This window comes from Martes martes (assembly GCF_963455335.1).
Source record: "Martes martes genome assembly, chromosome: 8".
Taxonomy (NCBI): Eukaryota; Metazoa; Chordata; class Mammalia; order Carnivora; family Mustelidae; genus Martes; species Martes martes.
In genome coordinates, this window is record NC_137895.1 from 125,294,064 (window position 1) to 125,309,658 (window position 15,595).

The 15,595-nt window shown below is 43.8% G+C and overlaps 1 protein-coding gene across 1 annotated transcript in view; it reads right to left on the bottom strand.

Annotated features, from left to right (window-relative positions):
- Window positions 1-15,595, bottom strand: part of PIP4K2A (phosphatidylinositol-5-phosphate 4-kinase type 2 alpha) — a 171,956-nt gene that overhangs the window by 41,970 nt on the left and 114,391 nt on the right. Inside the window, exon 4 of the mRNA XM_080810658.1 lies at window positions 6,971-7,123. Coding sequence (XP_080666784.1) covers window positions 6,971-7,123 — 153 coding nt within the window. The remainder of the gene's footprint in view (window positions 1-6,970; window positions 7,124-15,595) is intronic.

Genomic DNA, 15,595 nt, shown 5'->3' on the forward strand with positions numbered 1-15,595 from the left:
AGGAAAGGAAAGAAAGACAGCCTGAAATTAAGGATTGCTTTGCTTTAGAAGGACCAAACAAATAAATAAATCTAAACTTAACTTGAATTCGTGTTTTGGGAAAATGGTCTTTAAGGATCAGTTAATAGAATTTATCTTGGTTTCAAACAGTTTTGAGGTGAAAAAAGAATGTAAGGATGATTACATTTAAGCTAATCTAAATACAAAACTACCGCTTTTCTTAAAATTGATAAAATCAGATTGAAAAGGAATAAACACTCCTCTGTAGTGTTTACAGACACTCTCAGTGCTGAGATAATGCAGAATATATAGAACATACCTGAAGGAAAACACTGATGCTCCCCCTGTTTGTTACACCATAATAAGACCCAGAAACACCACGGTTGTTAAAGATGAAGTGACTGCGTAAAAACGATTCTATCGTAAGTGCAGAAGGCATTTATTCATTGACCACAATGAAAACACAGAATTGCTGTTCCAGCAGCACCCTAAGGAGATCTGAGAGGCCGTGGCCTCCACGAGAACCGCACCCTGGGGGAGGCGTTAGCTTGTCAAAGAAGGCGCGTTCCAGAACCAGCCCCTTGCCCTTCAGTCAGGAGCTGCGCCCCCTGTGGCTTGTGACCGGGGCTGGGACGCCAGAAGTTCAAGCAGGTATGCCAGGGGGGCCAGGGAGCTGGGAGGTGCTAGATTCTGACAGAAACACGTTGTGCTCGCCGTTCATTTTCTTCAGCACAGATAACACTCTCCGGACAACACCTTTCCTAAAGTAAGCTCGGAAGTCCTCTAGAGCTGAAGCAATGAGCTCACCAAGACCATCAAACACAAGAAGGCAAGTATGGCTGCCTTTGGGGAAGGCCTTCCTGCCCAGCTGTGGAGTGCAGTCCGCAGCCTTGCTGGCAGCTCCTTCCGGGTCTACCTCCCAGTCAGCCTGGGCCATCGTGGGAGATTCCGAGGGAAGCACTCAAGAGCACCCCACCAGTTGGCTACAGCTTGGGTGGCCTGCATGGTGGTGTGCCCTGCCCTTCTGCCCAGCCCTGCTTCTTCCCTCTCCCCTACATAGGTAAGTTTGATCCCTAGCCAACGTCTTGACCCCAGACTGTGGGGGTTTCTGCTTGGGAAGGTCACTCTGACTGAGAGGCAGCAGGCCCAAGAGACAACAATGTCAGGTTCCCAGAAATGGCGGAGGTTAGGGCCATCAGAAACAGAGCTTGAACAGTCATGCATAAGACATTTAAAAAAATAAAGGATGCAGTTTCAGAGATGAACCTAAAACAAGGAATTATCAGGAATGAACTGGCAGATTTTTAAAAATGGAACTTCTATAAGCAAAAACGGAACTACCAAAATAAAAACCCACTGGACAGGTGAGACAACAGAATAGGACAGTAGAGGAGAGAACTGGGATTGGCAGAGCAGAGGAATTTCCCCGGAATCTCATGAGCAGGGATGTCTAGAAACAGCAAATGGGAAAGCAGAGTGACGGACGAGCTGTGGAGACCAGAATGCGAACATTCTAGCTGTTGGAAAGATGAGAAGAGACAGACGGTGTATAAAGAGAAAAGGATGACGGAATTTCCAGACACTGGAGGAAATCTGCTGCGGGCAGCGGGTGTTGGTGAACGGGCTGGGCAGCTCCCCAGAAACCTGAGAACGAACGGGCAGGATGCTGGGAACTGAGGGCTCCGATCATTCCATTAGCAAGCGGCCACTCCCTGCCTGCAAAGTGGAGCTCAGCGGGGTGCTCCCTGGGGACCCAGGAGATGGCAAAGGCCTTCCTGATGTTTCTAGAAGAGACGCCAAGGAATGCGTCTGTAGCTCCTGAGGGCAGAGGCCCTGCTGGGAGCTCAGCTGTAGTAGCAGAGTTCCAGGGGACTCCTTGGACTTGAAACTCTAACCCACTTTTCAAATTTTAATTGACCTCTCCTCCAGATGGGGAACCAAAAACTCGGGAGCAGAATCAGACTATTTCTCCAGCTCTAGAAAGTAGATAGTGCCCTGCCACTTAATAAGCTTCATCAGCGTCACCTGGGAGCAGGTTAGAGCCGTGGCATGTTGGGCCACCACAGACCTTCTGAGTGAGAACCTGCATTTCTGCCTGGGTCTCGGGTGTTGTGTCTAAAGTCAAAGTATGAGAAGCACTGATGCCGTATGTAACTTTTTCTCCTTCTGCGCAACACCCAGCTGTTTTAGCTGTTGGCTTTTACGGTACCTCATTCTTCCAGTGATAATGCCAACACCCCTGTCCCTTATGGGAGGATAAAAAGAGGGTTCCAAAGAGTCCAACATTCACCATAACATCATCTACTGAGATGTGAGGTACTAGCTAGCTTATTTAACAAGGAATTCAGATGTTTAGGCATGACATTCAGATTCGGCTCAAGTTTCTAGTTGTTTCCCAATGCAAAGGATAAAAAAGGATTTGGGGGTTACTTTATCGATCTTAGCAGTTTATCGTTTCAGTCATTTTGAAATAAGAAACAAGTAAATTTAAACCCTCTATCTCAAAAATTTAAAAGACATTCCCAATGATATATTTTTAGACATTTCTTAATGATGTATACAGAAACTTGCTTCCTCTCCTAAAACTTCTAAAATTTTACTGACACTGACCCAGAATTTCAGTTAGAGCTGAAGCTACCTGATGTCAGAACTCCCAATGATTTCAGGCCAGTGGGGGGAAAAAATCATCTTAAGAGAAGTAAGACATTTAAGCAGGCTCTTGACTATTATTTTCTTTTCAAACGTTCTTCTAATACTGGTGAACTGATCAGTTGATAATCATCATTTATAAGACCCAAGTTTGTTCTAGCCTAACAGAAATTTGAAGAAAATGGTAGTGACACCAAAACTTAAGGTTATTTTCCCAAATATAAAAAAGAGAAAACCAAATAAAGTAAAAGAGACTTATAAATGTTTGCTTTGCTTAATAGAAATTCTCCTTTGGTCTGAGAGATGATGCTGAGTGGAAATTATGGCAGGGTTTGGGCCAGAAGTAAAGACTAAGGCAAGATGCGGGGGTTTGGGGAAAATTCTAACTCCTTACGGTTTGAATCTTCGTAATTCTACAACAGTGCCACATGATACCAGAAACCAGGCCCCCTAGTGGATTGACAGAGTTAATGATTTCAACACTGGGAGGTAGGAAACTGAGAAGAACGGTCTCGATCTTATTCAATCATTGATAGAGCATTTACACCATACACCAAGTTGGGCAGGTTGTAAATATCAACTCACCTAATTAGTACAATACCCAATGAAGGAAGTACTATTATCCAAATTTTATAGACAGAGAAGCAGGCATAGAGAGGTTAAGTAACTTGCCCAAGGTCACACAGCTGGTGAGGGGCAAAACTGCAGCAGACAGCTCCAGAGTCTGAGGTCTGAACCACCTACCACACTGTGTCGCTGGTGAGGTTGGCTCATCAGGAGCTTAGTCCCAGGAAGGATTTATTTAAACATCTAGCAATGTTCCACTTCTCCAGAGACTGGCCTTGTGGTGATTTTAACCTTCCAGACTATAGCTGCAGCTCTGGGTATATTCCATCAAAACCGAAAACAATGAAAGCAAAGAGAAGGGAAAAGAGAAGCCAAAGGGCCACAGAATAATCACAAACATTGGCAAGTCCAGCCATTGGCTCCACCGGAGACACCCTCTCTGAGAGCCGGTCCCATCCATTGACAGGCAGTTGGAAGAAGCCTCTCTGCCTGTCCAGACCGGGCAGTTCAAAAGCCCAGCATATCAGAGGGTAAAAGCAGCAAAGAACAAGAGGAAAGAGAAGAACTGACAGTTGCTGCCGAAGCAGGAAACAGAATTTGTAAGACTCAACATAAGTCCTTGAATTGGCCCAGGCCTTCGTAAGAAGGAAGAAAGGCCTGATGTGCATCTCAAATGCCTGTGAGCATAACTGAGAGAACTTCGAAGCCTGGAGAGCCCTCTCCTGGATCACAGGTGATGAGGCCTGTGTCCGGTCGTGTGCAACAGCTACACCTGGGGATGGGCGAGGCTGAGCCCGCCACCACGTCACATCACCAGCACCCTGTGTGAAGGTGGTCCATGAGAGGCCTGGAGAGAACATTCAAATCCTGCCTGGAGGAAGCCGGGCCGGCAGAGGGTCAGGGAGCCCGGGCAAACTGCATCCTCCCTTGCACAACCGTGGTGACTAAGTGTAATTGTGCATCCGTGTGGTTTCAGCAGCCTGCACTGATGAGTTTCTTTTCAAGTTCTGTGAAATTCTGTGTTGCATGGGCATTTGTAAGGATGATGCTGATTGTATCACACGTCCTCTCTGTGGGGTACTCCTTAGACCAAGACAACCCCGCCTGATCGTAGTGCCAAGAACAGTTCCAGTCCTCCTGATCAACCGAGTCATTCGTATCTTCAGGCACAGCAGCTGTGTAATGGACTTGCTCAGGTTTCTCTTTCCGCTTTGGTTCCTGGGAAACTCAAACTCCCCATCTTCATGCAAGCAAGCATGCCGGCATCCTGGCATGACATTTTCAGCTCATCCCAGGCTCCATTTTATGTCTTTGCCCCCTCCTTCCCTCTTTTGCCATCTATGTCTTGTGTTTCAAACTTCCTTGAAGGCCACCTGATATCCTTTCTGGTATTAGGTCAAAGGTAAATCCATGAATGAATGGATGAACGAAACATCCATGGGGAAACTGAGCTTCAGAGATCACCTAAGCAGCCATTTTTTAACAAGCCAAGATCTAGGTCTCCTGATTTTCAACTTAATGTCATTGAAATAAATTGCACCAATAGTGGTGATTCTCAATCATTAAGATACTTTACATTAGATTTAAAATACTATTTTTAATAAGAAATAAAAAGCTAGATGTCGGATAACAGACTTTTCTGGGTAAAGAACATAGCAAGAAAATAACTGTTTTCTAGCAGTGGAACGAAAGGCAATCTTTAGCGTTGTGGAAGCCCCAGGAGTACGTCAATAGATCTATTTTGATCCCCAATGTATTTTATGGAATACCGATGACATGTCAAATCTGCATGCGAGGTTACAGTGACTACCCCAGAGAAAATGTTTCAAACAGTGATTTCTGGAAAGTCAAAAAATTCTGAACTCAAAGTTGTCATCAGGAAGTTGATGTTTGAATTGCATGTCACACTTTATTAGAACGGTATCGTAGCCATCTATCAGAATAATATGTTTTCACCAGTCACTAAGGTATTACTTTGCTTTGAATGTTCTGAGAATATTTAAAGAAAGAATAAAAAGAATGTCTAAGTATGACATTAAGTTCCAGAGGGGGAGAAATGAAACAGTAGACAGTTTAAAAGGTGAATAGTTAAAAGTTCCATCTTGTAATTCAATTCATTCAGAAGCCTGTGCGTTGGTGTTTTCACCCTCACTCGTGTTATCCTGCCATCTTAAAATGTCCTTTGTATTAGGCAACAACGTAAGTGCTACAGAACGAATTTCAAAAGGAAGAGATGTTACAAAAGATTTTTTAGATATTCAATGAATTTAGAGGCTGACTAATGTTTTTAGAGAACAGATTAGGAGCAGTTCCTAGTTTCCAGAAACAGAATACAGCTCAAAGATTTTTAATAGATTTCACTGCAAGCAAAATGCAATCGATCGCATTCGCAGAGACAGGAAGAAAAAGCAACTGCCAAGAAATAATCCGTGATGTCAGAGCATCACACGTGACCATAAAGTAAGGAAGATGACTTTTAAACAGACATCTCAGAGCTCACAAATCCAAACGAGCACCGCCTGCAAAGTAGTCACCTTGAGAGGCCGAGACTTAATAATGTTTCCGAATCCTTTGGGTAACACAAGCGGGGCCCTCAGCACTTTATTTTGAATATCCTCTGTGACAGCCAATCTTTACCTGTGAGGAGGATTTGGAGCTATTTAGGTCAAAAAATGAAGCAGGAGTCTAAAAGCAAGTGTGTGTGTGTGTGTGTGAGAGAGAGAGAGAGAGAGAGAGAGAGAGAGAGAGAGAGATACCAGTTCTGAAGGTGACTGCTGTGATGTTGCAAGCAATGGTCGTATTCATGCCAAAGATCACAACTGCTCAAGATGCCTGTGTGACCTGATGACAACGACAGTGGCCGATGCCGTATACCGACCTGCCAGGGCATGGCAGATGCTATACTGAGTATCTGATGTGCCTTCTCCTGCTTATTAACCTCCAACCTCCAAGCCTCCAGAGTCAGTTGTCGTTATTACCTCCATTGTCTAAATGAAGAAACGGAGGCTTGGGAGTCCAGAAGTCACATGGTTAGTAAGTGACAGGGCTGGGATTTGAACTCAGGAGTGTCTGACGCTGGACTTCGTGCTCTTATGTCATAGTAAGACCTTTTACAGCTCTAGCTGGGACCTGGGCGCATGCGCTCTACCAGGCACACTTGAGTTGGAATTTATTGAGATTGAGAGAAAGAAAAGGAAAGGGAGAGAAAGAGGGAAGGAGGGAGAGAGAGAGATCACTGCTCCCACAGGTAGTTTCATCTTATTCCTAGGGGATTATGAAGGGAGAACACTGAGGGATGAAAAGGAGGCAGGAAATAGACAAACACCAACTTTCTTAAAATCGGCTAATTTTCTCAGAGTGGGGTGGCCCTCTTTGGGGCTGGGACAGGAAGAGACAGAGAAAGCAGGATAGGATTTGGAGGTATTTCTGGTCGAAACACTTCTAAAACGTTGCCAAATCTTCAACCGAGTGATTTTAAATTCAGAATGGTAATCATCAAAACCATTATGCAAAAGAGTATTTACATGAAATAGTATTATATAAATACGAAAAGTATTATATAAATACAGATTTTCACAGTACAAGAATTCCTAAATGTTAGCGATCAGTAAGCTGGCCATGGGAATGTTAATAAACCCAGCTAGAGGAGATTTTTCTGTCAAATGTGTTCTCATTTCCTAATTATATCTTTGGCCTTGGTCATCATTCATGTGAATGTCAACATTCGCAAGGGTTTCAAACGGAAATAAATTACCTGGTGGTATTTCTTCAGGATGTTGTGCATTTCGGCCACATCTTCACTCGTGATGGTCTTGATGATGTATCTTTTGTCGTAGGAAGTGTGGAATCGAGCCCCACTGCGTGCTTGAGAGTCGTTGGGAAGGGGTGCGCTCCTGGTCAAGGAATTCTTCCAGTTGGGATGAGGTGGGGGTAGGAGGAAAGAGACGGGTTAGAGGCACGGTTTCCTGAGTTCCAGATCAAGTGTAGTCATCACAAGCTTTCAAACACATTTATGTTCGGAAGAAACTGGTATAAGTAGGATGACAACATTATATATTCGTCGTAACTCAAATTGCTAGTCTTTTAAGTGATGTGAAAACAGCCTGGATATATACTATGCTTCTAATGTCCTTAGAGTAGGCTAATGCCTAGAATTACCCTCAAAGGTATTTTGTTCACCTGGTTCTTTTCTGAGTTGGACAAGAGAGCTCAAATTTTCTTCTGAATCAAATTAGGTTCCAGTCATGAAAAGAATTTTTGTTACATTCCCTGAGTGGTTTCCTTATAGGAATATAGGATGAGGAGATGGGGACAAGAGAGGGTTCATCACTGGGCAAAGGTCCCACGACTAGTAAGGGGAAGTGCTGGAGTCATATCTCCAGAGTGGCTGGCTCAAAGCCCCTGTTCTCCACTAGCAATCCACTCAAAACCATGCTGTCTGTGGCATGCCTTGGGGGGAGTCTGGGCAGGTGTATTCTAAACTAGCTACTCAAAAGACTCTGATTTGGTCCATCCTCCACCCCCATTCAGCCATTTTTGAGAACAGCTTAGCTCCTGGGGTGGTGGGCAAGAAAGGGCTCTGAGCAGGGGATCTGGTAGGACCATTCATCCCAGTATCCAGCTGTCACTACTGACACTCTAGGTGGTTAAGTCCACCCTAAAGTCTCCCCTTTTCTCACTTGTGACTTTCTTGTTTGAATCTCTCATTTTCTTTGCATCCAAGAAACCGTTCCCACTTCCTCACACCTTCTTACTCTGGTCACTCAGACTAGGATAACCTCCAATATCTCGGGAGTCTGGACCTCACCCCTGCTGCCCGTGCTCCTCGGTATTGACCTTCCTGCCCTGCCTGGCCTCACTGGGTCTCGTAGGAGGGATTCAAAGGCAAAGACACCTTCCCTCTCCAACTTCCTTCCTAAAAGTGGGCATTCGAAAGCCCCACTGAATGTCTGCTAAAGGGGACACAGATGTCTTTAGAGAAGTAGGTGATCATGCATCCATGATGGATTTTTGATGAAACTATTCCTTTCTATCTGGTATATTCAAGTCTCTTTATCCTTTCCTTCCTTTCTCGAGGAAATCTGACAGGATTGAGCCCTAAGAAGTACAACTATGTTGCAGGGGTAGTAACTCAGGAAGGTCCTTCTGGTGCTGAGGGAGTGGCCCGCGGGCAAATTCTTATCTCCCAGGATGCACCCGGGCACGGCTGTGCGCACTGCCGTGTCCTGTGACAGCACATCTCCCAGGATGCACCCTGGCACGGCTGTCCCCACTGCCACCACCTGTGACAGCACATCCTGATCAGAGTGCTGCCAGGCACACCTGTCAAATGCAGAGCCAAGGCTGCCAATGAGCTGAATTTGCTTTCCTTAGGTTATTAGGAAACTGGAGAGAAGGAAAAAAAAATCGACGTAACTTCCAATGGTGTTAAATAGCAGAATCTGGAAGTGTTAAACTATTCTTGCGATAATTAAAATCCATTAGATAGACTGAGAAGGATGAAAATAATTTTCAGGGTGAAAATGGCCATATTCATGAGAGTCTAATTCTTCATGACATCGGTTTTTTGGTCCTCCAAAAAACAAAACAAAACAAAACAAAAACCTCCTTCACGCTACTTTCTACTAAGAAGAAAAAAGGAGAAAATCAAAGTGAATTCCCCTTCTTGGGGTTTTAAACACTAGCAAAGAAAAAAAAAAAAAGCAACCATTGTCATTGGCTAGTGGTCTTACATTTTCCTCCCATACATTAACCCACAAAGAATTATTCAAAATAACTTCTTTTTGGAAGGGGACAGGATAGGTAAGAAAGGCTACTTGTGCTCAGCAAAGGACAGGATGACAGCAACATATTCATTAGTATCAGATATTAAAGACTAACATTCCATCACAGACAAATGGGAGAGAATAAAATTGAAAGCTGCACAGTAAATGCTTCTTAAAATTTAATTGAGCCACCAAGTTAGCTGGGGAGCACGTTGAAATGCAGATTCTGACCCCAAAGGTGTGGCCAGGGGTATCTGACGAAACAGAGGACACTGACAGAGTTGCAGCAGGTCTGTCTCCCAGGTTAAGAATCAAGAGTCTGCTGAATTGTGGCTCTGATGTGTTTTGTCTGCACAGTGTGTCAAGTCCAGTGCATTCAGTGGTACCTGCATGAACACCTTTCCCACTTATATTCTGTCCCATTCTGGTTTGGTTAAAATGGGAAACTTTATTTTATTTTTTTAAGATTTTATTTATTTATTTGAGAGAGAGAAATAGAGAAGGAGGAGCCCAAAGAGGAGCAGAGGGAGAAGGACAAGCAGACTCGATGCTCAACACAGAGTCCGACGTGGGGCCTGATCCCACAACCCTGAGATCATGACATGAGCCGAAGGCAAGAGTTGGACAGTCAGCTGACTGAGCCACACAGGTGCCCCCAAGTGGGAAGCTTTATAGTGAAAAAGAAGACATTTTCCAAAGGGCTAGAAATGACTCAACAAATAAGCAATGGCTCTTCAGCTCAGACGCTACCTCCTTTCAAATTCTTCATCTTTCCCATCAGTATCTAATATATGGATAATCATTTATTCTAGACTCTGTATTAGCATATTGTCCATGTCTTAATTCTGGTTATAACACTTCACAAATTCTAATATATTGGTTCTGCCTCAACTCCGTTTTTCAATAATCACATGAGTAGATCCAACCCACAGTGTCTACTTCCAGTGTGTGTAAGGATTTTTTTTAAAGCTTAGTTTTCGAATAATCAAAGAAGTAAGGAACAGACACTTTGTGAAAATTAAGAAAGTACCTTTATCACTATGAACATAAAAAGATATGAATCAAATTTACTGAAAGCCTTAGACAAGCAGAAAATCAGAAGAGTAAACAGCATTTCATACAAAATGCACAATTCTTGGAATGACTCTAAGGCCTGGAAAAATCCAACTCATTATTTCATCTTTATTTTCACAACATTCCTCTGAGATAGGAAAGGCCAGATGCATTTTCCTACTTGAAGATAACCAAACTGTGGAGTACAAGGGAGTCGAGTAATATGCAGGCTCCTCCCTAAAGCTTCCTCTGAGGAAACCAAAAGGGGCAATTTTCAAAGACTAAACTTTTACCATTACTTAACATCACAATCATTGACTTTCTGTGGTCTTTGAAATAAGGTAGAAATGTGTGTGTATGTGTGTGTGTCTCTCTCTCTCTCTCTCTAAAGGCAGTACTGTGTAATGATCTGCCATTCTTCAACCCTTGGATTTAGCCTCTCTGAGCCTCTGTATGTATGTCTGTAAAGTGATCAAGAAGAAACCAGGGGAGAGGATGAGCTGAATGAAATCTCCGCCACAGACCTTTTATAACTCTAAGAACGTATTTACTCGAAGGCATGGTGCACGGCTCCGGGAACTGTTGATTCACCTCAGAGGGTGAGTCGAACAAAAGTTCAATCAGAAAGCTACGACCACCACCTCAGCAGAGGCATAATGATGGCTTAGGATATCTGGGCCATGATTAAAAAGAAGATGGCAATAGTTCTTAGGACAGCATGAAAATAAAACTTCATAGATTCTAGACATTCTCAGGACAATTTTAGCAAGACCGAGAAAATGAGCTGAGAGAAGGAAATCGGGGCTATGTATTGAAAGGAGTCACTGAGCGGCCTCCACACAGTCTGCTATGTAGCAAAACTGAATATTGAAATTCTTCAGTGTGCTCTGCCCTGTCACAAGGGAAAATGGCCCATAGTATCATACAGGATGGTTGGGAGGTCAAGAGGACGGCTTGAGAGAAGCAGAGCTTGGGAGGGACCTTCGGGAGCCCCCATAGGGTTCCCCCCTATGTGTAAATAATGCTCATAATCAAAGAGCATGACAGTTGAAAGCAACAACCTTGGAGATTATTCCAAACCATTCAATTTAAAGGTAAGAAAACAAAACCCAGACAATGGAAATGACTTGCCTGCCTTAGTGCTTGAACATCTGAGTGGGTCGATGTACGCACATGGCTCTACAGGGACCCTGCCCAGAGCAGTTGGCCTCCGTCCCTCCCGCCATTGCTGCCTCCTTCCCGGGCTTGAGAATCTGGTGGGCGTTAGCGAAGGGATTGCTGACACAGTGTTCTGTGGTGACAAACACCTTCTAATCACAATTTAAAGCATGAGCGAACTGGCACAAAACCCAAACTGTCTGTATGTTTTCCGTCTTGCCAAGTAAAAATAAATCATCGGTAACAGCCTCAATGCTAATGCAGCCCAGAGTCCTCAATTTACACTTTTACTAACATGTGTACAAATCTATCCTGACTCATTCTAGCACTGTTCGTTATTCGACTTGAGGTGGGGAGGCGTAGTTGCTGTCTTCTCTCAAGGCCAGAGCTGAGACGGATGTGTGTTTGTGGAACAAGGCTTCAGGACCGGGAAAGCATGTGTGATTGAGCCCTGGGCTTAGAGGCCTACAATTCATGTGGCACAGACAGGGCTGAAAGCTGCCGAGCGCTTCGCTCTTCTGACAGTTCTGTGCATGGGGTGATTGTGTCAATCCTAAGAATTCTTCACATTTCTGACCACGTGGCACAGTGTCTGTTTTAATTAGTTCACTTGTTCTGAAAATTGCTGGAGGTTTTCCTTCTCTTTTGGTGACTGGTTTCTGTCTTTAAACACTGTCCCATCCCGTTTCTCCCTGCTGAAAACTGTAAGGGTTTTCTTGGCAAAGAAGGCCAAGATTGAAACAAGTAATCCTTGACTCTGGGAATGTGATATGCTGGGTTACTCTCCACAATGCTAAACTGGCAAGAAAGGAAGAAAGGAAAGAAAGAAGAGAAAGAAAGAAAGAAAGAAAGAAGAGAAAGAAAGAAAGAAAAAGAAGTTAAGACAAAATCTGTAAGTGAGGACAAGATTTACATGGAAGAAAGGAGGTCCAGCTGAAGAGACCATTCTATTTTTTTTTTTTTTTGAAGAGGTCTTTTTTTTTTTTTTTTAAGATTTTATTTATTTATCTGACAGACAGAGATCACAAGTAGGCAGAGAGGCAGGCAGAGAGAGAGAGAGAGAGGGGGAAGCAGGTTCCCCGCTGAGCAGAGAGCCCGACACGGGACCCAATCCCAAGACCCTGGGATCATGACCTGAGCTGAAAGCAGAGCAAAGCCATATATTCTGAAGTAAGATGCCATTTAAAAAATTCAAAATCTGGGATTCTGAACCTCTCAGTTCAAAAGTGTGAATGTGCAAAACAAAATGCCCTGTGGATATCTGGGGTCAAAGTCACAGCACAATTTAAAGGCAATCCAGAGCACTCAATGTGTGAAATGTCCCACTGGCCTTCTGAAATGTCCTCAGACATCTTCCCAAGGCTCGAAGCCATCAGAAGAGAATACACTCACAAACCCACTACGTACACACGCATCAGAATGCTCTGAGCATCAAAACCATGTCTCCCTGTTTACTTTGTTCAGACTTCTATTTCATTTCCTCATATTTTCTCAGGTCCACATGGCCGTAAGCAGAGGCCTGGTGACCTTTCAAGTTCCAAACAGGGATGATGGAGAAGCTGGGGGACGTTATAACACGACATCGGACACGGGGAACCTTGAAAGTCAAGACTGTGAATTTGGGCAAGTTAATTTAAGCTCTTTGTGCCTCAGTTTCCCTATCTATAGAAATCATGATGAAGATAATAATAACACTAGTCAAAAGTATGGGAGTTAAATTAGAGGAATATAAAGTTTCAAATTAGTGCCTGGAAGAGATTAGTACTCAATAAATGATAGCTGTTATTATAAATAGTGAATTTCAACTCGGAAGAGATTGAGAAGTGCAGATCAATACTGACATGATTCTGTGGGCTGGGAAGTTAAAAATGAAGAAGGACTTACAGAATAAGCTTCTTCCAATTTGCTCTCGATTCCTTTTGTCCCCCACCCTGGCCAAGCCTCTGGTTTGTACCCACTGAAAATCGAGAGCCACATATTGTCCGTTTACCTTTGCAGGTTACTTCCTATAGCCCTCCTTAATGACCACTTGTAGTTTTACAAAAGAATTTAAAACATTTTATAAAGAACTTACAAGTCAAAACATCCCAACTCACAAGGTCTTCCTTCTGTCCTTGGCCTCCTGCTTACCTCCCTCAGGGGGGAAAGGGGGTGGGACACGTCTCTGAAGAAAGAGAAAGCACAGGGGAAGGCAGCCTGAAGAGATGGGTGACTCCTTCCTGAGGAGAGGGAGGAGGGGGAGGAGGAGGAGGAGGGGAGGAAAGTAGGCTGGAGGAAGACACCCATAAATTTGAAGGCACAGGCGAGGGAAAGTCAGGGGAGCTCAATGTACACGCCTCTGTTACCTCGAGGGAGAAGCGAGAGTAAAGGAAGGTGAGTGGGTGCCAGGTAAACATGAGGGCGCGAGGAGAGGGATGGACGTTTGGAAAAGCAACCTTGGAACGGACGGTCTGGGAGGTCATCTGTGTAACACACTGAGTTACCGTGACATTTACAATCCCATTCAATGCAGGGCGTTAAAAGACTCAATTCGACATTTAAAATATGGATGAATAGACATTGATAGTGTCTTGTTAACCTCCACTGCCCACAGAAATTTCTCACAGGCTCCAGGTCTCAGCATGGATGGCAGAAACAGAGCGAGTTAGAAGTCAAGGGCAAGGAGGCCTCCCAACTCCCCTCCCCCACCCCTCACTCTATTACCTGATTATCCGCAAAGACAGTTGGACTTCATGTCTCTAGGTTTCCTTCTTGCTCTACTAATTAGTATTCAGTAATAGTTACTGCTGTTTGTTTGTAGAGACATAGGAAATGGATAATGATTTGCTATTAGTTTAGGGGGAAAATCTGATCACAAATGTAAACTAACTGCAAAATGTGTGCTGTATTCACTGGCCATTCATTCATTTCATATTATAAAGTATGTAATTCCTCAAATTCACTTGTTCTAAATGCCAATACTGTTATCCTAACACCCTACCCTCAAGAAAAAGGCAGCCAAAGTCAATGGTGGAGGAAAATGAAAATCACGTATTGAATAAAAACTGAGTTTAAACCGCATTCTTCTTCCTTAATAGCTTTACTGAGCTATAACTCACATGCCATACTATTCACCTCTTTAAAGTGTACAGTTCAATGGCCTTTAGTACATATACAAAGTTAACCATCTCCACAATGAATTTTAGAACATTTTCATCACTTCGAAAAGAAACCTGTACCCATTAGCAGTCACTCCCATTCCGACGTCCATCCTCCAAGCAGGAAACCACTCTCCACTGTCCTAGAGTTGCCAATTCTGGACATTTCATATAAACACACTCCTACAGTACACAGGCATCTGTGACAGGACCAAACTTTTCTCTTGCAAGTCCCTCAGGCAAGCAGCTTGGTTGCCTGGGTTGTCTCTGGCGAGTGAAGGGACATTTACACGCACGCTCTGCTCGGTCCAGTGCAGTGGACACACGACAGCACGCAAATGTTACTTCTTAGGCTGCTCCTAGGCTTCCTGGGAGTTGGGTAGGAAAATGAACTCTCTGACAAAAACTACAGCTCTGAAATGGAAGAGCTATTAAACGGAAGACAGGAAACCATCTGACAATTTACTCCATTTTTACTTGCCTTTCTTGCCTCTTGGTAAGTGAACTGATTTTTACTATTTCTATTCTGCACAGCCTAGTACATGGCTGATCTTACAACACCCTGTCCCCAAACTCAACAGCGATGTTTGAAGCTCTGGTGGCACGTCAGCCCTCGGCAGGAAATAAAGGAAGATAATGAGAGACGAAGCTCACTCTTCAGCGGCCTTCTTATGCTTCTAATTGGAAATTTATTGTCATTTCCCTTAAGAAAGGGATTAATGGTGCCATCCTTCCTCTCCACTCCTCTGCAAGGCTACACTGAAGATGTTTATTTCCGCAGTGGGAGGTCCGGGATTAGCGGGGCCTCCGGAAGGGTGGAGGAAATGCAAAGGTCAATTTAATTAGCTCATTCTTGCCACCGATCCTCTATGTCTCTCCTGAAAATGTCATGATTTAGTAACCATTATGGTCCCCTGTGCGTTTTTTAAATACCCAAGCATTCTGAACACTTAATTCTGAGTGTTACATGTTTTTGGATTTTTTTTCCATTTTGCTATGGGTTTGTAGTCCTGTTAAAAATCATGTATGAAAACTTCTTACTTTTAATCAACAGAAAGGCCATTAAGATCAATTCCGCCATACTCCAGTGTATGAAAGCCACCACCTTGCAAAGGGAACCTGTCGGTCTTGTATACAAGAACCTCAGTGACTGTCATCTCCTTGAGATGACTTAATAACAGATTCAGAGAGTTGACAGCTGGGAGGGCCTCAGTGAACATCATGTCCCTTTCCCTCATTTCACAGATGAGAAAATTGAGACCCTCC